The sequence below is a fragment of the Gnatocerus cornutus genome, chromosome 7, assembly GCF_029298725.1.
Source record: "Gnatocerus cornutus isolate USDA-ARS CGAHR chromosome 7, icGnaCorn1.1, whole genome shotgun sequence".
NCBI classification, from domain to species: domain Eukaryota; kingdom Metazoa; phylum Arthropoda; class Insecta; order Coleoptera; family Tenebrionidae; genus Gnatocerus; species Gnatocerus cornutus.
In genome coordinates, this window is record NC_142239.1 from 14,471,783 (window position 1) to 14,494,981 (window position 23,199).

Here is a 23,199-nt window from a genome sequence, read left to right on the forward strand (position 1 = left end):
GAAAAAGAAAAGATAATACATAATATCATTTAATTTTTAATAAATTGAATATTATTTAATTTACACGGGTGGAGGGAACAGTTTGTCCCAAAGTTCATATCGGTCTTGATACAACCCTTCCTTCAGAGTAATATTGTTTCCTATATCTAAATATTTCTTAGAACAAGCACTGTACGGTTCCCAAGTTACTCCTTCGAACAACGAACTTGACTCTGGAATTGGTTTACTACAACAAAAAACGTTAGTTTTGTACAATTTTACGTAATCACAAAAACCTAGTTTTGGCAAAAGTCGCCCATAATAGAGTCAGTTTTTCCACCATTTCGCTCTCTGGGTAAGTTTGATCAAAAAACGGAAAAAGCGGAGAGATATAAAAAAGATAAATTAAATCGTCGTGATGGACAACACCTGGAAAAGAGTTTAGACAGTTGAATTATCACTTTAGGTAATCACCCCAAGTTTGATTAGTCTTTGGATTCACATAGTGACTGTAACGCCCTTTGTACGAAAATTCGTAATAGTAAACCTGCCCTGGATTTTTCTCCGAGATTAGAGTTACCACTCTATTGACAGAAAATCCAATAACTGAGTCAGCATAAATCTAAAAACCTAACTCTGCAAAGATACTCAACTTGCATTAACTTACATGAGCTAGACCGTCGAACGACGCGTTTCTAACACTTTGCCCATTGAAATAAAACTCTTTGAACGCAGCACTAATCTGTTTAGACCTCGCAGTTTTCCGTTCGTAAAGAAACGAAATGGGCGCCAGAGTTTCGTATTGATCATTAAATTGATTTAGCAGAGTTTCATTCTGTAGGACACTGAACGCTTTGTAACCAAACTCTTCTGTGGTTATCCCGGTTACAATAGGGACTTTTGCAAAATCTCCTCGCTGGATCATCTTGATGGGGTGTTCGGGAAGAAACCGCTCCTGGCCATAATCTTCTTCGACGATGGGGTACCAAATGAGAATCGGATCGAAGTTAAATTCCTGCAGGTAAATTAAGAGAGAGTCAAAATGGGTTGTTACTTACGTAGAAACCGAATAAGGAGTTCCCCAAGTCCTCCGCTGGGACTGTCTTAAGACACTCTAGGAGAGCTTTGGGAGGAACATCATCAGGACAATTCACGAGTCTCGCTTGCTGTTTTGCTAACTCCAACTGGTTATTGGGCCAATTTTGTTGTCCCAAAGCCGATGCGCTACTGAGGATGGCTTTATGGAACAAACCTCTGGACATTGGAGACACTAAATGAAGACTGATACTGAAAGATCCAGCGCTGTAGCCAAACAAGGTTACAGATTGAGGGTTTCCTCCGAAATATTTTATGTAGTCACGGACCCATTTGAAAGCAACCACTTGGTCCTTAAAACCGTTGTTTCCAGGAGCTTCTTCGCCAATACTTAGATAACCCAAAGAACCCAAACGATAGTTAATGGTAACCAAAACAATGTCTTGGTCCATTAGATATTGCGGTCCAGTCCAGTTGCTACGAGCTGTGGCGCTGTAAAACCCTCCGGGGTGGATAAACAAGATTACTGAACGATTTGGATTAATGTCACCCTCGCACAACTAGAAGAAACTGAATATAAAAACAAAAATTGTAGTGTTTAGAGTACCTTCGTTGTGTAAACGTTTAAGAATAAACAGTCTTCAGACATGGGGTTGTCGGTTGGTTGAGGACAAACTGGGGCATCCACAGTGGCATTGTACTGAGGCCATTTCTTGGTAGGGACCGGTGGCTAACGAAAAAAAAGTGCCGAAATGTTTCGAAATAGAAGTATTATTTACCTTAAATCTCAGCTCGCCAACTGGTGGTTCCGCATATCTAACACCCCTAAAAGAATAAATCGGTTTGTTTAATCTCGTGGTGAGAATAGACCCCAGAAACTCTCCATCAGGAGTAACAACTTTTGGGTAAACATCACTGGTCGTCACCAGCACAATTACATTCAGGACAATTGCAAGGAAAAACCTCATTGTACTGAGATAATAAATCATTACAGACTTGGTTTATAAACACGAGTATAATCTTATCACTGCATACTTCAATGAGTTTGGAAATTCTTACTTGGAATACGAAAAAGGAATGCGAAACTCAAAACAAGCTGTACGGATTTATACCTAGTTTGACACCCACCCGTTTGGAATTTCACGATTTCTGCGAAAAGATAAGTTGCAGGTCACATTCGACCACAAATAAACGTGTGTTTTGTGAATAAAATTATCGTTTATTTTATTTTTGCAGACGCTTGTTTATCATATCATAACGGAAACAAGTTGTTCAAAAATCGTATCGACCTTTATTTGGAAACGTTTTCGATATTCAAGTACATTTTACCGAAAGGAATTATCCTAGATGTACCAAAAGGCGATACAGTGAAACCTGTGTAAAACGGAACATGTTTATTAAATACCTGTATATGCTGGAACCTGCTCAATGGAAACACAGAAGCCAAAAAACGAACCATTGGATTTTTTAAACGGAAATTTTTTATTCATTTAAATTCTTCAGCAAACAGCTCACGCGCCTACGGTTTTTTTATTTTATTTGTCTCATATTATTTCACCTAATGTTTTAGGTATTATAAATCCTTTTATTATGGCTCCCAAGAATTTTACTTCAGAATAAAAATTAAGATATCGAGAACTATCCCTAATTTTGCTTTGTTATAATTCAGACACAATGAGCGTACGGAAGAAAAACACATGAACAAAAAATATGAAAGTTTCCCAATCAACACGAGAAACTCTGCTAACAGCATAATTACTTCTTTTATCTGCTTCCCGTTATCGGTTAAGAGGAAATTTAAATTGAAAATTTCCAACATTTTCATTTACAAGTCACAAAAGAAGAAGACCATACCTGTCTTCAGACACGACGTTAAATGTTAAAATGAATAAAAAATAATTGGATTTTATGTAACATTTTCATTATTTATGTAGCTGGATTTAATAATAACGAAATTGAATCAATCTCATTAAAAATACACAACTAAATATAATCAAAAATCCCCATTAATTTAAATTTGTTGGAAAATCCGTACCAACATTTTTATGTTTATCTAACAGTGCGAATGTCCTAGGACAGGTTCAAAGCAACCGTTGAATCTTAGAGCACAATAATTTCGTCCGAAATTACAAAAGATGTTATTTTCCTCAACAAAGGTTAAATTGGAGATAGAAATTGTGATTACGATCCTCCCACATAACGAACAAAGATATTCAATCACCTCAGAAAAAATAAGACGTAATGACTTTGTTTGGATTTATTGTATCGTCTGTATTACAATTCGACTTAATAAATAATACAACTCTTCCACAACTAAAACTATTCACATTAGATTACACTCTTGAAACAAATTCTCATTGTCGCAATATCTTAAAATTTATTATGGCATTCCTTTCAATAACAAAACATTTCTACATGTCCTTTGCAACGTTAACTGTAAGATTTATTTGACGAAAACTTTTTCAATACAACTTTGCGAAGTTTTATAGGTCATAAAGAAACTATTTTTAGGATAAGAAACCCATCGCTATCTATTAGTGCAGACTTTCAATAAAATACGTCGCAAGTAGGAATCCGCGATTACGATTTCTTTTCGGTGTATTGACTTAGCGGAAACAGTTTGTTCCATTCAGTGTACCTCTTCTCGTAGAGTTTTTCATTGAGAACTAGTTTGTTGCCGATGTCGAGATATTTGTGAGCGTTTGGAGTGTGAGGTTCCCATTTAACATTATCCAATTTATCGTTGGTTTCTGACGTTGGATTCCCGGTTTTGGCAAAGTTTGCCCATAATTGCGTTACCTTAGTCACTGTCTGGACCTCTGGATCCGTGTCTTTGATCAGAGGGAACAACTTCTGGATGTAGAACAAGTAGATGAGATCGTCGTTGTGAACAACACCTGAAAAGACGTACTGAAGGATCTGTGTTAATAAAATAAAATAGTTTACCGAACGGAATTGTTCCATTGCTGTCAGGTAAATAGAAGTGACTGAATCGTCCTTTGTAGTTAAATCTGTAATAATAAACTGACTGGTTGTTCTTCTGCGACAACAAGTCAACAGCTCTGTTGACTCCAAAGCCTGCAAGAGCATCGGCGTAAAGCTGGGTCAGTCCTGGTAATGAAGTATTGTCTAAAGCTCTATCGTTCAAGTAAAACTTCTTCAGACCGTCACTGATGGTCTTGGATTTATCTTGATTCCTTTCGTACAAGAAGGCAATGGGGGCATTTTTGTAAAAGTCCTCGCTCAGCTGTTTCTTCAATTCTTCGTGCGAAAGAACATCTAAACATCATGGAGTTAATAATAGAAAAAAATGAGGCGGTACGACTTACGGAAAGCTCGTGCAGCAAACTCATCAGTTGTAACCCCTAAGATAACAGGAACCCTTGCAAACTCCCCCTTATTAATGAGTTCAATGGGATGCGCGGTCAAGAATCTCTCCTGTCCAAAATCCCCCTCAATCACCGGACTCCAAATAAGAACGGGATCATCCCCAAACTCCAAAAACTTCGGTTGGGAGTCCCCCAACTGATCCGCTTTGATCGTCTTCAAACACTTGATAATGTTAGCGGAAGTATCATCCGCGCACTCAAAAATCTTCCCTTGTTTCTTCGCCAACTCCAACTGGTTGTTCGGAATGGGAGTTTGACTCAACGCAGATCCACTCATTGCAATAACTTTATGAAACAACCCTCGGGATAAGGGTGAGACTAAATGTAATGTGGCGCTGATGGCGCCTGAACCATGTCCAAGTAAAGTGACGGAGTCTGGGTCACCACCAAAAGCAGCAACGTTGTCTTTCACCCATTTAAGAACTAGAACTTGGTCTTTGAGACCGTTGTTTCCGGGAGCTTCTTTGTCTCCGGTGCTCAAGAAACCGAGAGCTCCGAGGCGGTAGTTGAAAGTGACTAGCACGATTTCTTGGTCGAGGAGGTATTGGGGGCCTGCCCAGGTGGTGCTGCCTCCAGTACTGTAAAAACCACCGCCGTGGATGTGGACGATCACAGGGCGTTTTGTTTGCTCGCCTACTTTAGGGAGCTGGAAAGACAGAAAATTTGAAATAAATAAGTTTTTTTGTGTGCAAATTGGGAAAATACGAGAAAGAAAGGTGTAATAGCATGAGAAAAATTGCCCCCACATGGAGAAAAATTAAGAATTCGGGGAAAATCCCAAAAGGCAAAGGGTCTCGCAAGCTCATAAATATCCATATTTTCCGTAGGGACTTACTTTCGTCGTGTACACATTGAGAAATAGACAGTCTTCTGAAGTAATTTCATCAGTCGGTTGTGGACACAACGCTCCATCTTGTGTCGCATTGTAGACGTTTTCCCATTTTTCAGCAGGAACAGGTGGCTACAAACAATATCATTACAATCGAATCCATACTCAGCTCTAATAAACTCGTTCACTGGACCGCAAACTTGAACGTTTCTGTCGTCTCCAGGAATCTTCAGCCATGCGATCCACTGAACATCTTGTTTCACACTCCTTACCTGAAACCTCAAGTTCTCAACTGGCGGTTTAGCATATCGAATTCCTCTAAAAGAAAATATCTGTTTCCCCAATCTCGAAGCCAAAATCGACCCCTGCATTTGCCCTAACGGCGTCGGAATAATTGGTTTATCGACATTCTTCGTACTTTTCGGGTCAGGTTTTGGGTAAGTAGAAACGGCACCGATTAACACAAAAATTAAGAACTTTCCGGACATTTCGTTGCGATCTTACATGTCACGGGTAGATGTAGAAACTGAAAAATGGTATTAACCTTGCTTGCTTTTATAGAGGTGAACAAATAGGGGGTTTTAATTGAATAATTTGCGGCGACAATCTGCTGAGAGGCACGGGCCTGCACGTTATTAACACCGAAGAATTGCTTTAATGTCAGCTTGAGTGGAGAGAAATGGGGAGAAATAGAGAAAGGTCGAAGCCAAACACGTATTTTCTCATGGATTCAGGTGAAGAGTAAATTGTTACTGACCTATAAAGCCACTTGTTATTTTAAAAATTTAATTGCTAGGGCTCGGGAAAATTCCCAATTGAATACAATTCGCCAAATTAGAAAATTGGCCGTTATTCAAGCTGCTATGACAATTTAAATAAATTATATTGATAAAAGTTTCCTATGCATTCACATTCTGGAACGTCTTTCCATTCCAACGCCGCTTACTCGTATCCGCCCAGAGAATTATTTCTTTTTAAAATCTAAACCTGAGTGACTGCCAAAAACGACTCTTTTATCCTTTGCGAGCGAAACGAGCTATTGGTACTTCTGTAAAAAATTTGTTTGTCCAAATCTCCCATTGTAAAATGGACTTTTGGCAAACAAGCTACGCTCGTTAAATATGAAATATGAACCAAAATAAATACAAATACCGCTATTGGCTCTAAAGCCGACTTTTCAATACATTTGAATAAAACAATCGCAACTCAGTGCATTTTATCCGCTCAAACAGAATAATTCATACAGTCAATCAGTGGATAAAAAACGATTATGTATTATAGTGTATGTTCATGCAAAAACTATTTTATTTTCGGTACAAAATAATGAACTGCAACGTATTAGAGAACCTGTTTGGTCAATTAACTGGATTTTCTGTATTAGTGAAGCGTAACGAGTTTAATTACTGTAATTTTCGTTTGTTCTGATATCAGGAAAATAAAAACAACGGTCTTATTAACTTTTTTATTCTTAAAAATAATCAAATTACAATTCATCCATCTCAACAACTTTCAAACTTTCTTCACAATCTGAACGACGTCTTCGTCACACAAAACGTGGTCCAATCCGACTTTCTGAGGTTGATGCTTGACTGAAGAGCCCCAAACTAAACCGCTAAAAAATTCGTATTAATAACAGATCAAATTTGATTCTTAATTAGTACTATTTAAATTCCTTGGCGATGCTTCTATGAAGTTTATTACAGAAATCCTCGACGGTCGTGTGGTCAGCATGTAACACAACTGGAGCATTATAATCAGGGAGTTGTCCTTTAGGCTTTGTGTATCTAAAATACAAATTATCCTTAATACTTAAAAAAAACAGGAAGAGTAGACTCACATTCTCACTAACTTCAAATACTCCCACATTTTCTCCAACAAGTCATCAAAATTCCATCTGTGGTGAGCAGAAATGGGGACACAGTGAGGGATCTTATAAATGACGTCAAGTTCTTCAATGCTGATTTGATCTAAAACGCATTTAGTACTCATAAACCTTACAAAACTGAAATACCAACCTATTTTGTTGAGTATATAAATACAAGGGAGATAAATTCTGTTTCCTTCAATAACATCAATCAAATCATCACTGGTAGCATCATACTTCAAGGTAACATCAGCATTGTGTATCTTATACTCTGAAAGAATTGTCTTCACAGTATCAGAATCAAGTTCAGTCTGAGGTACCATACAATTCAAGTTAATTCCGCCCTTATCTTTCTTCTTAAAATAAATATTTGGAGGCTGTTTATTCAATCTTAATCCAAACCCTTCCAATTCATGTTCAATCAACTTCTTATGATGAAGAGGTTTCAGTACATCCAAACACAAGAAAATAAGGGAACAAGTCCTCGCGACTGCTATAACTTGTCGACCTCTACCTTTCCCATCTTTAGCCCCCTCAATAATTCCTGGTAGATCAAGCAGCTGGATTTTAGCCCCCTTGTATTTTATACAGCCAGGAACTGTCGTAAGAGTTGTAAACTCATACGCTGCGACTTCTGAGTAAACTCCAGCCAAATTACTAAGAAGTGTAGATTTCCCCACTGATGGAAAACCAACAAAACCAACTCTTGCATCTCCTGTCTTTGCAACATCAAAACCTTCGCCTGTACCACCGCCGCCACCTTTCGGTGTGATCAATTCGCGGCGTAATTTAGCAAGACGCGCCTTGAGGAGGCCTAAATGCCCCGCTGTTGCTTTGTTTTTCTGGGTTCGAGCCATCTGCAAATTGAGGTTAAGTGCCTAGTTCGGGGAAATATGCGACTAATTTTACCTCCTGCTCAATGGCGGCAATTTTTTCGAGGATTGTACTCATTTTAAGGGTTAATTACAAGACTTTTAATAGAGAAACGTGCGAAGGAACCCTCAAAGGCCGGTGGACACGTTGTTTGCGAAATTATCAAGTGACAGTGACAGCCACTTGACAGCTGACATTCAGTAAAATTGTGTAGTAACTTTTGAATTTAAGTTTGTTTGGTTTGTTGTTGTAACTTTACGAGATATGATTTTGAAGTGAAGCAGCATCGCCTTGAATGATATTTGTACTCTAAAAATAAATCTTGATTAATGAAAATAATGACGCTTAAACGTGCAGCACAAAGCCAACCAACAATACGTATTGAGGGTTCGTTCAGTATGGTAACTTTTGTTTTCTTAGATTGGTGACAAATACGCACTAGTTCCAACCAATCAAAAATAAGCATGTTTTGTCAACTGGAAACTGAACATGGAGGGAAATTCAAATTGCAAATTTTGTAACAAAACTTACAATTATTCTTACAACTCACCCTGTTAAAATAAATACAATTGGCATCTCGTATTTTCGTCAGTTCGTGACTTTGTGAAGATTTCGCTGGCCTCCTTTTACTTTTACATTTTTTTAAAATCAGTTCTGTCCATAAAAGCAAAAGATTAATTAGATTAAAAAACATGATGCGTCCTTTACAAGGAGCAGAGTTTCTTACTTAAGATTTTTTTAACAAAGTTATGCAAAAACTTTTTATATGAAATCGTTTTTTGTAGTCTAAGACTTCGGAAAACATAAAAAACTTCCACTGCTACACGTAACACCAGTTAGAACCACAAAAACCCCAACAACCGCAATGCTCAAACTAGCTCAAAAAAATGCGAGGAAATTGAAACATATCTCTTAAAATGTAATTGAACAACAACGGAAGACTACCCTACTGAAATTAGTGTTTAACTTAAATTATTTTAAGGAACAGAAATATTGTATTTAACTTAAACTTAAACTTTTCGCGATCCTTATCTTATCAGAGTTCCGTAAAAAATTTATTCATCACGTAATTCTTGTCACTTGGGTAAGACTGCGTGTGAGGAAGTTCCGCACGTGGTTCATAGCAACGCCTGGATTCAGCTTGAGGAAAAGCAAAGTGCGGGTAACCCCCAGCTTGAGGTGCTCCATATTGCGGCAAATAAGACTGCCTATAAAACCCGTCCGGATCCGAAAAGGTTGTATTAAACGGTCGCTCCGGAAAACCCTGTCTTTCGTAGAACTGCGGAAAAGTGCGAAACTCCGGATTCGAATAAGGCTCCTCCATCAAAAAAGGATCATTTTCTTTTTCCATACTCCGGCGTAAATAACAGTAACCTTCGTTGTAACCATCCTCTTGGTAATTATGGTAACAACCCAACCTGGGGTTGTACAAATCAGGATGCTCGTTTCTTCGAAGGGAGTATGGCGGCTCAAACATGTTTTCTCGTACAGGAAAAACGGTTCCATAATAAGGCGTTGTTCTTTCAGGAACCGGCGCTTGAACCACCGGTCTATCAAAGTACGAGGGTGTATATTTAATCGGTTGATTTTGATAATTCCATTCTGGTGCACAATATTTTTCTGGTTTAGCTTCATAGTTTGCAAAGTCTTGATTTTGTTGAGTCATAGAATAAGGTGTCTCAACAATCTCTCGTCTTTTTGGTTGTGATAAATTTACTGACTTCTCACCACAATAAACCTCTTCCTTTCTTTTTAGTAAATCTCTTAAACTGTCGTCTTCTATATCAAGAACTTGGAAGCTACTTCTTCTCATTGGCTGTGGCAAATTTCCTGATTTTTCGCCAGAGTAAACCTCTTCCTTTCTTTGTAGTAAATCCCTTAAACTGTCATCTTCGAAATCAAAAACGTTGAAACTACTTCTTCTGGATCTGTCTTGAGTCTCTCTTTCCGACTGTGGTAATTTAATCGTGTTGAAAATTGATTCAAAAGAGTCGTTGAAAACATCATCATCGACGTGTTGCATTAGAACTTCACCTGAAGAACTTCTCTGAAGAGATCCATGAGCGGCTACTTCAGTTCTAGGTTCAAAAAGCTGATCTCTCTTCACTCTGATATAGTTACGGTTTTGACCGTCGCCATCGTGGCTCAAACCACTTGCTAACTGATTGAAATAAGAACTTCTATTAGTGTCTTTAATAACAGGCCGAGAACTCCTCTCCTTTGTAAAAAATTGTGTTGAATGTTCGCGTTGCTTGGGCGTGAAGAAAAAGTCGCTCTGTTTGTTTTCTCCAGTAAAAGACACTTCCGATTTCTCTTCATTATCCCTTTTTGGTTTTGCCAACAACTCATGGTAATACTCGTTTGGAGTTTTGAAGTCCTTTTTGCGATCTTTCTGTCTCGATATAAGTCCGCATTCTTCCAAAAATGAAGTCGATACAACATCACCAACTTTTTCTAACACTTCGCTTCTTCTTTCTTCACTGTCATCCAAGGAAGAATTGCAGTACGCCCTGTCACTCAAAGGAAAAGAAGCTGTTGATTTAGCCGGTGTCAATACAGCAGATGATCGGTTAGTTTTGGAGACTTTTGGAGTGCTCATGGAAGAAGAAGACGCACGACTGGAAGAACGACTTTAGAGGAATAGTACCAAGTCCTGAACACAATGACTTACCCGTCACTATCTTGAAAATTCACGCGATTGTAATTTATTTTGGGAGAAAACTTCACGGAAGGCGAGTATGTCAATGGTGACCTCCAAGTAATTTTAGTTTGACTCTTTGATTTGTCTTCAGTGTTCACTTTTTTGACAACTGGCTCCTCGGAGTTGTCATAATTTTGATTACGTTTATTAATCAACTGTTTTCTTGGGGTAAACTGAAAATTCTTAATCAGCTTCTGGAAGTTTGTAGACTGGTTCTGTTAAAACAAGTTTAAATTGGGTACTACTAAACAACCACTTACCGTATTTTCTGTGACTGGATTCTTCATTTGCTTGTTAGGAGTCTGGAAGTTTTCTTTACCTTCACTTTGCTCGCACTTCTTCACATCATCGGTGTTATTAAATACTTGTATGTTTGAATGAATGATTATTTTATCCTCATTCCCGCTCTTTGGAGTCTCCAAATTTTGCTTAGAGTCACGTTTCGCCTTAAGAAATAACTTTAGTTCTTCCGATGTATCAATGTTGAGTTTACCTCTTTGTTTTGCTTGCACTTCAGGTACATCTCCATGAAATTTTGCATGTACCTCGTATCATTCGGGTCATTCTTTCCGCACTTTTTAGCACTGTGTGGTTTTATTTTGTTTCCTTTATTTACCGATTCTTTCTTTGGATCCAATTCCAACTTGACGGAGCAGTCAATCCCCACTGAAAATTCGTCTTAAAGAGTGTTATGAAAATGGTATCGTACCCCAATCGTCGCTGATCAAATTTGCGTGAATACCATCCAAAGAGCTTTCGGGGAAGTTCACGAATTTCACGATATCCGGATTTTCAATGAAGAACAAGTGGCTAAAACAAAAATTTAGTTCTTTTACCCGTCAGGAATAATAAGTACCTGTATTTTTCGTACAGTAAGATGTCATTGGAAGTGTTTCCTACCAAAAGATACATCATCGAGCTCCGATTGACTGTACACTTTTGGTCCAAATCCAACGCATTTTTGAGAGAAACGGTCAGTTTGATTTTGGTTTTACTCAAAAGTTCCATCTTCAGTACATATCTAGGTAAGGAACTGACTTGTTCCAAGAGTTTATCACCAGCGGGAGGTTTCTTATTCATGATCTGAAAACAACGCGTTATATCTAAAAAAAAGAGTGTTGGAAACGTACGATTTCGAGGTCTCTAGGATCACTTTCTGATATTGACTTAAAAGTAGTTTTGCCAGCTTTAGCTAATTGGGACGAGAGGACATTTCCAATTCCAGGCAATTGTTTGCTGACATAAGAGGAATTTTCCCACAATTGAACCGAAAAACATTTCGCTAAAATTATGGTACTTAATAAAGCCTGATAACACTTCTCCTTGGCTTCCAAATATTCACGGAGACCTGAAAAAACCAAATCTGATGAATTTGGTGCGTTACTTATTATCACTACATTTGACGATTCTCTCTCCGTTCCGCATAATGTTCAGCGCTTCCGTCAGTATGGAATGATCGCAGATGTCGAGGCAACCCAGAACTGCCTGAATTATGCAGTTGATTTTCATGTCCAAAGTCTTAATCTTTCCGTTGAGCGGAAATCGGATTGACTGTCCAGTCCGACACTTGTTGAGCAAGTTCAGACACTTTTTGTCGTTAACCCTCAGATACATGCTCGAGAATTCGAAACACTTAGAAATCAACCCCAAAATCTGCTGCAGAATCTCACCCCCACTGATCTAAATACGAGTGATTAATATAAACCACCATCGCCGTATTAATTACCTGCGTAAACAATTTCATAGTTTCGAAAGCCAAGTAATATCGAGCCATCGCCGACCCCACCGATGTCGCTTTCAGAAGGACGTCTTGATCTATTGTTAGCATTCCCGCTTTAATTAATTTATTCAGCTCAATTTGACACATTTCTACGAACAAAAACGTGAAATTTAACTTAACGGGAAGTTAGAAATACCCATGAGCCGTCGATCCATCTCCGACGGATCTGAAGATGTTAGTCCGTAATAACGCGGATTCTTCCGCGCCCTGATGTACAAAAAAGTTGAAGAAAGCCAACGCATCGCAATATTCAGGTCTGTTATGGTCTCCAACACCACCTCGGCGTTCAGATGTTCGATCAAATGCCTATGCAAATCGGATTCTATCGGCTGGAGTCCGCCTATCATCTTCTCGAATTTTTCCTGAAAAAACGAACAAATCGGTTACGGTTCAAGCGTAAATACAATACGCGATACAATTACTCATCTGTCTTTATAATTAGGTTTAATTGCGACTTTGACAGGTCTTTTGCATATTGTGCAAGAGCGATGCGTTTTAGAGGAGATGGTCATCCGTGCCTACAAGACGTGGGAAGACTACCGTCGTACGAATTCTGCTATGAGAATGCGAATATAATGACTCTCGCACTTTTATTAACAATGTGAATGATTGCAGTCGAATTTATTAATATTCATTAATTTTGAAATACGAGGAGTTTTTATCTAACGTGCATCCAAATGACTCTTCCTACAAAACCAACGCAATCGAATTACGAAATGAAGTTAAGCGCGCCTTTGACCACCATTAAAGGTGATCGACAACTTCAAAATTATCCCCCAAAAGAAAATTCTGACTAATTAAAAATGTGCGATTATCTCAACTTTCGCTCTCGTTGATATGTTAAACACCGTCGCTCTTCCGCGAACATGAGGGAGCACAACCTTGACGTAAACAACTGAAGGGGGTCTTATATAAATCCGCTCAGTTTCCAAAACAATTCAGTTCATCTCATCTTCACTAAGATGTTGTTCCAACTCATCAGTCTGTGTGTCTTCGCGTCTGCTTTTGCAGCTCCTCAAGACAGGTTCGACGGACCCCCAGCCCCGGTAAGTCATACAAAGTTTAACATAATAATTCAATTGGAGGAATTACAGTACGATTTTCAATACAAAGTTGAAAATCCACCCACCAACACATTTTTTGGTCAAAATGAAGCTGGAGATGTAGCTGGAAAAGTCTCCGGGTCGTACTATGTCTACCTACCCGATGGCCGTTTGATGACGGTGGATTATGTCAGCGACCAAAACGGATACGTCCCCAGGATTAGTTTTCAACAGAACGCAAGACCCAGTGTGCAAGGGTGAATTATGCACATTTAATTTAAATTATTTTTGTACTCGCTTGTAGCTTTCGCAATAAATTATCAAACCTACTTTGTCTTTCGAAGATGTCAATATAAGAGCTGTGGCTTCAGTGTCGTACTGAGGTCGTCCCGCTCGTCCGATCATTTGTAAAAGTGTTGTTCCAGTGTAGTCCGTAAAGCCTCCATTGGTGTAGCATTTAGTCGATTTTATTATAACTAAATGAGCTGGAAGATTTACACCCATCGCCAACGTGCTGGTAGTGACCAGAATTGGAAGGTCACCATTGCGAAAGAGATTTTCCACCACACGTCTTGTTTGAGGTAACATTCCAGCGTGATGGTACCCCACGCCATGGACCAACGTGCTTTTAACTTTGCTATCGGAAATAGTTTCTGCAGCCTCGCTCAAACATTTGAGTTGCTCGGGTTTTAAGTTTATCGTCAGATTGTCCAGGATGTGCTTGGCGGTCATTTCTACTATTTTTCGGGTACCACAAAAAATCTGTAACACTCGTAGATAGAAATTAGTTTGAAGACTTATTAGAGGGTGGTACCAAAGTGGGTTTTCCATGAGAGTACTGCATTATCAAGGAGTGTAGTTTGTAACTCAAAGACATGTCAAATTTAAAGGGGGTAGTATTGGGTACTTGCGAGTACCCCAAAACGACCGTCTTTAGCTTTACAGGTCGGTACTCATGAGAGAACCTGCAAAATAATGTTCTTATAAAAACAAAATTTGAACGGTAATTACATGTGGTGTTTGGCGGTGTTGTCCAGCCACTGTGCCACGTCTTCAGCGTTGGGAATGGTGGCGGAGACGGCGACAAATCTCATTTGAAGCGAACAATTGTTTTCTGTATTTACGAAATTTCTAATAGTTTTCATCCTACAAACCTAAATCCCCTTTTTTGTTAAAAAACAATGAAAATCCGTACATACTATAGTCTCCAATGTTGATCCTCTTGATTCCTCATTGAGCAAATGAATCTCGTCAATCATAAAAAGTCTGATCATTTGCACGAGTTTTATATTTTCTCTCCATTTTCTCGTCAAACAGTCCCATTTTTCCGGTGTGGTAATAATCAAGTTATGGTTCAAAAGGTTTCGAAATTCGATATTTTCACTGTCGCCAGTCACCGCTATCGCGTTAATCCCAAAGTTTGAGAATTTTTTGTGCCAATCTACCAATCTTTCTTCGCAAAGAGCCTTCATTGGACAAACTGGAATTTTGACTTGACAACGTGTTTAGGTAAAATCACGACTTACTATAAACAATTTTGAAAGGTGTGGCATATTGAGTGTGTTCTAATGATATCAAAAGACGCACAATCGCCAACTCAAAAAGAACAGTTTTGCCGGATCCAGTAGGAGCAGCGACTACCAAAGAATTGTCTGAAAGAGTTGTGGTAATTTTGGGGTGTTTTCAACCTGAAGACAACCTGTGTATAAGACATCGTCCATGACTCTTGACTGGATGACGTTGAAATTTGAGAACTCCGAAAATATCTGCTGGTAGCCATGTGGGATCTCTTCAACCGACCTAAGATCGTTGTTAGGACTAAAAAAACAGTTTAATGCAATAAAACAATTTTTAATTAAATTATTTGTATTGTGATGAGGCGTGAAGCAGAACTGAGACACTTAGCACCGGATGGAAGGTAAAAAACAAACCTTGATCTTTGTTTAGCGTTCTCTAATGTGACTTTTACTTCCGGATAAAATGGGGTGGAAATAAATTATTAAGACACTAATCTAATAATAGGAGATTTTTCATAAAGCACGATTACAAAATGTGATTTAACTATTATTGCTTAAGATATGTTACCAAAAAAAAATATAATAATTGGAGTTAGTCAATTGGCTTGAGAGCAAATTTAAGCAAATAATAGCACAATAAATAACTTACATCATTGTAGCGTGACAGGTGAATTTTAATAATAACAATTAAAAACCGATTCCTGAGAAAATATGTATATTGTGCATGCAAATTTAGACCACCAGAAGTAAAAGTCAAACTTATTGATTATAATGCTAAAATCATACATTCCATATGAATGAATTTAACAATAACATTAAATCAAGAAAGAAACTCATTACAGTCATTACTTAAACGGTGAGTGAATCATCACTGCGCTAAATATTTCTTCATACGAGGCTCTGTAGGCTTCATACAAATTGTTTTAAAATTACTGATTTAATTAACATGCTTAAAGAAAATAATAAATAGAATGAACTCGTAGAAATGGATAGTTTGTTTCCGCATGCATAATAAAATGGGAGTGAATATGCTGTTATCAGATATCACAATTACCCTCTCTCACTCTCAGTACACATAAGTTACCCTCCTCTGGTCCTATGATAATAAATCCGTACCGTTAATTAGTGATAAGCGGATAAGGTGGGGGATTCGATTACTGTTTTAAAAGAGTGTGATTTGTTGGGCCCATATATGGTAGCATTTTTTTTTCCGAACTCGAGTTACTCTCTTCCAAAGATTTAAGGAAATTTGCAGTTTCTGAGAACGTACGGTATAAGGTAACCAATTGCATTATTTATGACCTGAATTTCCCAGAAAATTCAAGAGTTGCAAATTTTATGGGTGCGATAGAGGTGTCCCAAAAGAATGCAGTATCTCAAAACATTCTAAGGCTTTATACACTGCGTTTCAAACAAAAAAGAACCACCCTGAAGGAGTTGACGTAGAACGTTCAAATTTGGTAGAAAGAGGTGATGCATTGAGAAAAGCAAATGATTAGAATTTCAAGAAACGTAGAAATAAATTAAAAATTAAACTGTCCTCGAACATGCCAATATTTCGACCTCGTTTAAAAAGCTTAAGAAGTTGAAAATATGCTCTTCTTTGAACTGGTTGCATTTTCCAACACACTGTCTATAAACCCCAACCTACCAAAGGTATGAATTAATATAACAAGTGGCAAAAAACGGTAAACCAAATGTTCTATGTTTGCTCCTTCAGGGTGGTTCATTACCATTGAGTGATCAATGCACATGACTTCCACATTTATTTCAGAGGTACAAGGTAATAATAATAAAGCTAAATACAAAATTAATCATAATTAAAAAACGCACCCAGGAATACATTTACAAAGATTTCGAAGCAGTTTTATTCAATTTATTAGAAATTTGAAACCAAGTCCCAATGTTTTAAAGTGTATCTTATAGTAATTCACTTGAAGAACGTCTGTGAAATCCTAGAGAAAGAACCTCAAAGTTATCAATAATTTTGTATGAGATTTTGCAGAAAAGTCCAACAATTCATGGATGTAACATGATTTGATACCAAAAAGATCAAACATGGCAATTATAAGGATAAACACACCTGTTTCAGATGGGTTTCAAAAGGATTTCAACTAGAGCGAAGTTAGCTTGAACTTACCGCCTATTACGTCCAAGATTACCATTTTCCTCTTCAATCGTTTCAAAATTACCACCAATTTCTCTTTTACAAGAGAACATCTCTTTTAATAACAACAATAGAGCAAAAAAGGTAACAAATTTCTGAGTTAAACCACCAATGACATTTGGTTTTATTGTTGAAGTTAACTCACAGCCTACTCTTCCCTTCGGTAGGTTACTTTTTCGTAAAATTAGTAAAGCGTTGGTTGAGTGAAACTAAAATTACAAATAATAACAAAACTTGAAATCAAATTCGAATAAGTGATTTGAAAAAGACGCCAATCTCTGTTTTAAGGGTTGCCTAGAATAAAATCTGCGCATTGAAAAGCGCCCCAAATTTAGACATCCGTGTCTTCACGAAGCACTCCGACAAGAGCCGAACGGAATTTAATTTGGCGGAGAGTCGGTTGTTTGGTTTTAAATTTTGTGTTATTGTGAAGTTTAGATCGGACATTTCACGGTTTTGTACTCTTATTTATTGACTATTACAAACTATTCTTTCAACTATGAAGACTGGAATCAAGCTCGATTCTCAAGAACAAAAAGTACGTTAAAGTGGTAAAGTGAGGTTATGTTTCTAATTGTTTTGTTCCAGGAAAACATAAAAAACACTAGAAATGTTTTAAAAGTGTTACAACAGACGGCCTCAGATAAAGAAAACTTAGTCGGTAGGATTTTAGGGGACAAAGACAAATTGGCGAGGTAAGAAAACTTTATTTCAACTTCTTTTTCTAATATTGGGGTTGTAGCACCAGCATTCGCGAAACAAGACGTAAAACAGAGGACAAGTCGGTGCAAACTGGAGAATGTACGATCACTTCTGCTGATTTAACCTCAGAAGAACCAAGTGCTGACTACTGGAAATGTCTTGCTGAAAAACGCCAATCTATGCTTGATGAAAGTTTCCAAGAAAACGAGCGGCTTAAAGAAGCCGTCGATTTGCTCCAGGAAGAAAACAGAATCTGTAAAGAAATGTTAGATGAGTCACGGCAGCTTGTGGAAGTTTTACAAGAGATGTTGGGTGATGATGAGGGTAATGTTACCACTGAAGTTGCAGAGGAGGCAACTGAAGACTAATTGAAATGTCTACTTTTATTGTACGTTAGTTTTTGTAAGATTTTCATTTAATATAATAAAATATTTTTGCTTGTTCTGAAGTATGAATCAAGTGTGTGTAAGTCAATTGTCAATCTTACGTCAAAAGTGCGTCATTTTAAAACACTTTCTATCAAATTTGGTGCAGAGAAATGGATATGACTTTGACCCAGAGAGTCCCATTGAGGAATATGGTAAAACTCAACTTTCAATTTTCACGTTTATATTGTATTCTTTAGGTGGCCCCCACAAATTCAAGTCGAAATAATGAGAACCAGGCAGGGCGTGATCAGGTAGTCCCGTTTATTTCCTCCAGTTGAGTTACTACTATCAATTTTAGAATGAAAAGAGTCAAAATAGTTCCATGAACTTCATTTCAGCAAAAACTTATTTTTTTACCGGAACTGCTGAAAAAGTCTTAGCTTGGAACAGAGTTTTCAAACAAAGATGCTTGTATGAAGTCATAGGTAACAACGCTCTTGAGCAACTCTTCACCATCTTACAACAAATTTGTAGCGTCTTTAGTATCATACCGACAGTCGGACGAAAACTGCCAAAATATCCTTCTTTTAAAAGACAAAAAAGGGCCCATTTTGCAAGTTATCAATTATTACGAGCACGAAACTCCCGAGAAAGAATTCGTTATAGGTCAGACCCTGAGGTAACTCAAAATGCGAGACTATTGAATTTCTACACTTTTGAGTTAGATGTGCTGGTTACATGACTGGTATCAACACACTAGTCGCTGTTACCATACGAAGAGCAACTCCTGAAGAAGTAGCGTCGCTGAAACGCTACTGCTACATTGGAGACTTTGCAATCTCAGGATTAATGAACGCTGAAGAAAATCGTTAGTTTTCCGTAGTTTCTTGTTTAGTTGAAATTTCGAATATTGTCTAATGCCTTCTCTGTTTTTCCTGCAAAACTGTGACAACTGTCATCGATGACAACATCATGTTCTAAATTCCAGTGTCAAAGACTAAGCTCCATAATTGTTTTGATGTGATGAACCAAAATCCGACAGCATCAACCGCACGGTATGTGCTTAGTTAATCTGTAGGATCAACAGTTATCAGTTGTCATCGATCAAATTCTGTTCTTTTATGACTAATAATCCGATTTAATTCAGTAAAAGTGTCAACTATCCCTTAGATTGTTCCCTTTAACTATTTATTTATCCAATTTTTGTCACAGTTTAGTAGTCAGCAAATGCGCTGAATGACCTTACGATAACATGCACATGCGGCGGTTCTTACTTTTTGACCCGCGTGATTTTTTAAATCATGGAACTATTAAATTAACAAGATATTACTGTGCTGTTATTAAATTCAAGGATAAAAAGACGGAGTAAGTGCCTAAATTGCTGGGATTTTTAGTGCAGTCTACTTTCACAAGCTTTTCTTAGTTGATAACACTAATCCTAGGATTACAGGGGATAAGAGATATTTTGTACTTATAAAGTTGTTACATTGCAATTATGTGATCACCTGAAATAACTTGCCTTCTTGGCGAATTACTAATTATTTGCTACTGGTATTACTATAAAGTAAATACAGAAATTGCCAACGGAGTTTAATTACTATCTGTCACGCTTTGGTGTTCAGCACGTGCTTACTGACCTACTGGCGTCAGAACGCTACGATTTCAACCTTGTCGACCTTGCAATTTTGTTATATTTTTGGTTTCCTATTTACCACAACAGATTGCAATAGTTTCAAAACGTGATTTTATTTCTAAAATATTCTGTGAGATAAAGTCTTCAACTTTATTACGGTTGCCCTGCAGGTACCACTAATGAGCAGCTGGTACTGTGCCCACCTTCACGTCTGATAATAATGGTCAGTTCAGGTAAAATACGAAATAAGGTCCAGGTGGTTAAGTGCTTTTTTTCTTGAAGTTACTGATAAAAATTTATCAAAGGATCTCCAACAGATGAATGACACGGAGGCACTTTTAACTTGAAATCTGTTTATCATCTTTGTTGCCATTTTATGTCTATCAATTACACTTTAGTGCATCTTATCATGATAAAAATGTGAAAAAACATTTCAACAAAGTATTGTTCAGCCCTTGAAAATGCAATATAAATTGTACTTTGATCAACATAAATAATTTGTACGTTTTGTAATGACTTATTAACACTTTACTTTACGTAATTGTTATGTTAAAAGAAATTGTTCGAATAAAGGAACTGGCCAGTACAAGAAAATTAGTAGATTTATGTTAATTTGCCCTTTTTAGACGCAATTTAAATGGTGAAATTCTATTTTTCTATTACCATGAGCTATTAGAATTATTGGGGAAATATTACTGAATTTCTAGGGCCTTTGACCTTCTTCATGGCATCTTCAGATTTTCATTTTTTTTGCCCTTTCAGTTCTTCTTCTTTTAAACCCCCTAAATCCGTTGTTAATATTCACTACACTGCGTCCTCCGCTTTCTTTCTTTCCACCCCCCATTGCCATACCAGGTGTAACAATTACCTTTCTAGTGAAAGTCATCACGGAAAACCTAAAGGAGCTGTTGTGAGTAATGGCCCTACTGGTGCCACCGTTGGCGCCTCTATCCTCAACAAAGGTGGTACTGCTGTCGAAGCAGCCATCGCAATGCTTTTCTGCGAGGGCGTCACAATGCCCCACAATATGGGTATAGGAGGTGGTTTTTTTATGACTATTTATAACAGAGGAAAAAAAGAAGCAGTATGTTTGAATGCCCGCGAAACTGCCCCGGCAAAAGCGAGTGAAAATATGTTTGAAGGAGACTTGCATCGATCAACAAGAGGAGGTTTAGCGGTGGCCGTACCGGCTGAAGTAAGAGGGTATTGGGAGGCGTACCAAAAATTTGGGAATAAGACGCCATGGAAGGATTTAGTACAGCCGGCTATAAATTTGTGTAAAGAAGGGATTGTGGTGACGCGGTTCTTCGCACAAGTACTTGCCAAAGAGGAGAAGATTATCAAGAAGGACGCCGGGCTCAGGTACTGAACACTTCTTCGATTTTTGAAGAGTTTGATTATTTTAGGGAAATTTTCATCAACCCGAAAACTGGGAAAGTCTACGTTGAAGGACAACACCTCAAAAGACCAAAACTTGCAAAAACTTTGGAACTGATAGCTGAGAAGGGCCCAGACGTTCTGTACAACGGGGAACTGACCGAAGACTTTGTCAAAGATATTCGAGACAAAGGAGGAATTATTACCGTCCAAGATATGCAAAATTACACGTGACTTTATCTCCCTTCTGTTTTATTCGTCTTCACATCTTCGATTATAGCGTGGAATGGCAGAAACCCGTCACCATCACTCTTTCCTCGAATCAAACACTGTACACGACTCCACCTCCTAGCTCTGGAGTTATCTTAGGTTTTATCATGAACATCCTCGACGGGTTCTTGAATAAAACTCAACCGAACTCGATCTTGAATTGGCACAGAATTATTGAAAGTTTCAAACTTGGCTTTGCAAAAAGAAGTGAATTAGGTGACACGCGTTTTGTTAACATCAAAGATGTGAGTGGTTTCATGATTTGCACCCAAAAAACTCAAAATTTTCAGTTAATAGTCAATCTCACATCTCGGAAATACGCCGAAAAGGCAAGACAAAGGATTTCCGATAATAAAACTTATCAAGATCCCAAACATTATGGAGCACACACCGTACCACCGGAAAACAATGGTACAGCTCATTTGGGTGTTTTGGCACCGAATGGTGACGCTGTCTCCGTCAATAGTACCATCAATCTTAAGTAACGCTGTAAGAAGTAATGACTACAGTTGTTTTAATAGCATTTTCAGTTTTGGTGCTGGATTTATATCAGAGAGTACTGGAATCATTCTAAATAACCAAATGGACGATTTTTCGTCACCAAATTTTAACAATAGTTTCGGAGTGCCTCCTTCAGTAGCTAATTATATCAAACCAGGAAAACGACCGTTGTCCTCCATGTGTCCTTGTATAGTCACAAAAGATGCGGACGTTAAACTGGTGATTGGTGCTGCTGGTGGTACTAAAATTATTTCTGCAGTAGCACAGGTGATGTTGAAAATTCCACGTTTCTGGTGACTGACTCCATTTAGGTCGCAGTTAAAAATTTGTGGTTTGATATACCTCTACAAGAAGCAGTATCCAGTAGGCGTCTTCACCACCAGTTATTTCCGATGTCGATTCTGTTTGAGCAGCCTTTCTCAGAGGCGAGTGATGTTTATTTTGATTGTCTTTATTTTTTTTGTATTTAGGACATGGATTTTGTGAACGCTTTACATGAGTTGGGACACGAATATGATATAGTAGCTGTTTCTGGGTTTACGGCTTTAACAGCAATTTCTAGAAAGGACGATGATAATATACAGACTGCCGTTGATCCGAGAAGACGAGGAGAAAGTAGTCTTATCTATTGATGAAAGACTCCAATCATAATTTTAAGTTGTTTTGAAGTAAGATTTTATTGGTGTATTATTTTATACTTGTTATAAAACTTATTGGCCTCCAAACATTGGAAAAATCCTAATTTTCACTTTTTTGTAGAGCAAATTTTTGTAGAATGCAATATTCGTTCCGAATTTTACTTTTTGAGATTCCATTCAGGTTTGAAAATCAATAGATGTGCATCGAAATGAATTGAAGAGAATTTAAGCCAAAAAATTTCTAAGAATAATTGAAGCGAGCGAAAGAATTCACGAAAATAACAGCATCTACGTTATTATCAAAGAGAATTTAAAAACTCATTTGCATTTCGAAATGGTTATAATAATAAATCCAACTGAATCTGGGAAAACGTGAGAATTCGGAAGAATCTGAAGAAACGAAAGGATATCTAAAAGAATCCGAGGATTCAGGAGCATCTGAAAATCAAGAAATTTTAAGAATCCAAAAATTCGTCGAGATCCATCACTAAAATTCGTAATTTCGGTAATTTCATTGATGCAGCTATGAAATT

At 37.7% G+C, this 23,199-nt stretch overlaps 8 protein-coding genes across 8 annotated transcripts; 4 read left to right on the forward strand and 4 right to left on the reverse strand.

Annotated features, from left to right (window-relative positions):
• Positions 1-16: 16 nt before the first annotated feature.
• Positions 17-2,116, reverse strand: LOC148171374 (juvenile hormone esterase-like). The gene is made up of 7 exons (XM_088041733.1): positions 1,794-2,116; positions 1,622-1,744; positions 1,038-1,574; positions 647-994; positions 454-601; positions 276-408; positions 17-226 (listed from the first exon to the last, which is right to left on the reverse strand). Exons 1-7 carry the CDS (start codon positions 2,001-2,003, stop codon positions 61-63), a joined length of 1,665 nt encoding a protein of 554 aa, XP_087897859.1. The 5' UTR covers positions 2,004-2,116; the 3' UTR covers positions 17-60.
• A 1,140-nt stretch (positions 2,117-3,256) lies between these two features.
• LOC148171375 (juvenile hormone esterase-like) lies at positions 3,257-5,785 on the reverse strand. Its single transcript, XM_088041315.1, has 5 exons — positions 5,505-5,785; positions 5,239-5,364; positions 4,344-5,049; positions 3,961-4,293; positions 3,257-3,911 (listed from the first exon to the last, which is right to left on the reverse strand). The coding sequence occupies exons 1-5, from the start codon at positions 5,718-5,720 to the stop codon at positions 3,595-3,597; spliced, it is 1,698 nt and encodes a 565-aa protein (XP_087897441.1). The 5' UTR covers positions 5,721-5,785; the 3' UTR covers positions 3,257-3,594.
• Positions 5,786-6,680: 895 nt separating this feature from the next.
• Positions 6,681-8,181, reverse strand: 128up (GTP-binding protein 128up). The gene is made up of 5 exons (XM_088040936.1): positions 8,006-8,181; positions 7,248-7,953; positions 7,070-7,199; positions 6,894-7,016; positions 6,681-6,844 (listed from the first exon to the last, which is right to left on the reverse strand). Exons 1-5 carry the CDS (start codon positions 8,045-8,047, stop codon positions 6,742-6,744), a joined length of 1,104 nt encoding a protein of 367 aa, XP_087897062.1. The 5' UTR covers positions 8,048-8,181; the 3' UTR covers positions 6,681-6,741.
• A 260-nt stretch (positions 8,182-8,441) lies between these two features.
• Positions 8,442-15,664, reverse strand: LOC148171377 (uncharacterized). The gene is given in 21 exon segments (XM_088042311.1): positions 8,442-8,452; positions 8,501-8,695; positions 8,782-8,843; positions 8,875-8,915; positions 9,036-10,599; positions 10,641-11,116; positions 11,164-11,336; positions 11,380-11,480; positions 11,527-11,753; positions 11,801-12,018; positions 12,068-12,350; positions 12,397-12,539; positions 12,587-12,812; positions 13,824-14,255; positions 14,308-14,458; positions 14,505-14,647; positions 14,693-14,973; positions 15,020-15,145; positions 15,193-15,311; positions 15,579-15,614; positions 15,660-15,664. Coding segments are annotated over 21 exon segments (5,013 nt in total).
• LOC148171378 (pro-resilin-like) lies at positions 13,392-13,822 on the forward strand. The gene is made up of 2 exons (XM_088041481.1): positions 13,392-13,496; positions 13,545-13,822. The coding sequence occupies exons 1-2, from the start codon at positions 13,413-13,415 to the stop codon at positions 13,752-13,754; spliced, it is 294 nt and encodes a 97-aa protein (XP_087897607.1). The 5' UTR covers positions 13,392-13,412; the 3' UTR covers positions 13,755-13,822.
• A 1,852-nt stretch (positions 15,665-17,516) lies between the features above and the next one.
• Positions 17,517-18,334, forward strand: geminin (geminin DNA replication inhibitor). Its single transcript, XM_088041381.1, has 3 exons — positions 17,517-17,715; positions 17,766-17,872; positions 17,920-18,334. Exons 1-3 carry the CDS (start codon positions 17,677-17,679, stop codon positions 18,245-18,247), a joined length of 474 nt encoding a protein of 157 aa, XP_087897507.1. The 5' UTR covers positions 17,517-17,676; the 3' UTR covers positions 18,248-18,334.
• On the forward strand, positions 18,253-19,120 carry LOC148171380 (uncharacterized). Its single transcript, XM_088042312.1, has 7 exons — positions 18,253-18,267; positions 18,340-18,344; positions 18,414-18,459; positions 18,505-18,558; positions 18,606-18,732; positions 18,782-18,926; positions 18,973-19,120. Exons 1-7 carry the CDS (start codon positions 18,253-18,255, stop codon positions 19,118-19,120), a joined length of 540 nt encoding a protein of 179 aa, XP_087898438.1.
• A 1,661-nt stretch (positions 19,121-20,781) lies between these two features.
• LOC148171381 (scoloptoxin SSD14-like) lies at positions 20,782-22,660 on the forward strand. The gene is made up of 7 exons (XM_088041551.1): positions 20,782-21,242; positions 21,287-21,487; positions 21,538-21,772; positions 21,818-22,008; positions 22,058-22,295; positions 22,340-22,453; positions 22,499-22,660. Exons 1-7 carry the CDS (start codon positions 20,872-20,874, stop codon positions 22,658-22,660), a joined length of 1,512 nt encoding a protein of 503 aa, XP_087897677.1. The 5' UTR covers positions 20,782-20,871.
• Positions 22,661-23,199: the final 539 nt, after the last annotated feature.

What these genes read in the sequence shown, in the direction of transcription:
- LOC148171381 (XM_088041551.1), top strand. Translation starts at nt 20,872, where the DNA reads ATGCTTTTCTGCGAGGGCGTCACAATGCCCCACAATATGGGTATAGGA. An exon ending in AATAGTACCATCAATCTTAA is followed by an intron (nt 22,009 to 22,057) that starts GTAACGCTGTAA and finishes TAGCATTTTCAG; the next exon opens with TTTTGGTGCTGGATTTATAT. An exon ending in TTATTTCTGCAGTAGCACAG is followed by an intron (nt 22,296 to 22,339) that starts GTGATGTTGAAA and finishes GACTCCATTTAG; the next exon opens with GTCGCAGTTAAAAATTTGTG.
- 128up (XM_088040936.1), bottom strand. Translation starts at nt 8,047, where the DNA reads ATGAGTACAATCCTCGAAAAAATTGCCGCCATTGAGCAGGAG. An exon ending in TTATATACTCAACAAAATAG is followed by an intron (nt 7,200 to 7,247) that starts GTTGGTATTTCA and finishes AATGCGTTTTAG; the next exon opens with ATCAAATCAGCATTGAAGAA. An exon ending in TATTTGAAGTTAGTGAGAAT is followed by an intron (nt 7,017 to 7,069) that starts GTGAGTCTACTC and finishes TTTGTATTTTAG; the next exon opens with ATACACAAAGCCTAAAGGAC.
- geminin (XM_088041381.1), top strand. Translation starts at nt 17,677, where the DNA reads ATGAAGACTGGAATCAAGCTCGATTCTCAAGAACAAAAA. An exon ending in TCGATTCTCAAGAACAAAAA is followed by an intron (nt 17,716 to 17,765) that starts GTACGTTAAAGT and finishes GTTTTGTTCCAG; the next exon opens with GAAAACATAAAAAACACTAG. An exon ending in GACAAAGACAAATTGGCGAG is followed by an intron (nt 17,873 to 17,919) that starts GTAAGAAAACTT and finishes TTGGGGTTGTAG; the next exon opens with CACCAGCATTCGCGAAACAA.
- LOC148171375 (XM_088041315.1), bottom strand. Translation starts at nt 5,720, where the DNA reads ATGTCCGGAAAGTTCTTAATTTTTGTGTTAATCGGTGCCGTTTCTACT. An exon ending in TTGAGAACTTGAGGTTTCAG is followed by an intron (nt 5,365 to 5,504) that starts GTAAGGAGTGTG and finishes TATTGTTTGTAG; the next exon opens with CCACCTGTTCCTGCTGAAAA. An exon ending in GTTTGCTGCACGAGCTTTCC is followed by an intron (nt 4,294 to 4,343) that starts GTAAGTCGTACC and finishes CATGATGTTTAG; the next exon opens with ATGTTCTTTCGCACGAAGAA.
- LOC148171378 (XM_088041481.1), top strand. Translation starts at nt 13,413, where the DNA reads ATGTTGTTCCAACTCATCAGTCTGTGTGTCTTCGCGTCTGCTTTTGCA. An exon ending in TCGACGGACCCCCAGCCCCG is followed by an intron (nt 13,497 to 13,544) that starts GTAAGTCATACA and finishes GAGGAATTACAG; the next exon opens with TACGATTTTCAATACAAAGT.
- LOC148171380 (XM_088042312.1), top strand. An exon ending in ACCAGGCAGGGCGTGATCAG is followed by an intron (nt 18,559 to 18,605) that starts GTAGTCCCGTTT and finishes TATCAATTTTAG; the next exon opens with AATGAAAAGAGTCAAAATAG. An exon ending in GTTATAGGTCAGACCCTGAG is followed by an intron (nt 18,927 to 18,972) that starts GTAACTCAAAAT and finishes CTTTTGAGTTAG; the next exon opens with ATGTGCTGGTTACATGACTG.
- LOC148171374 (XM_088041733.1), bottom strand. Translation starts at nt 2,003, where the DNA reads ATGATTTATTATCTCAGTACAATGAGGTTTTTCCTTGCAATTGTCCTG. An exon ending in AAAGACTAATCAAACTTGGG is followed by an intron (nt 409 to 453) that starts GTGATTACCTAA and finishes ACTCTTTTCCAG; the next exon opens with GTGTTGTCCATCACGACGAT. An exon ending in GCGACTTTTGCCAAAACTAG is followed by an intron (nt 227 to 275) that starts GTTTTTGTGATT and finishes TTTTTGTTGTAG; the next exon opens with TAAACCAATTCCAGAGTCAA.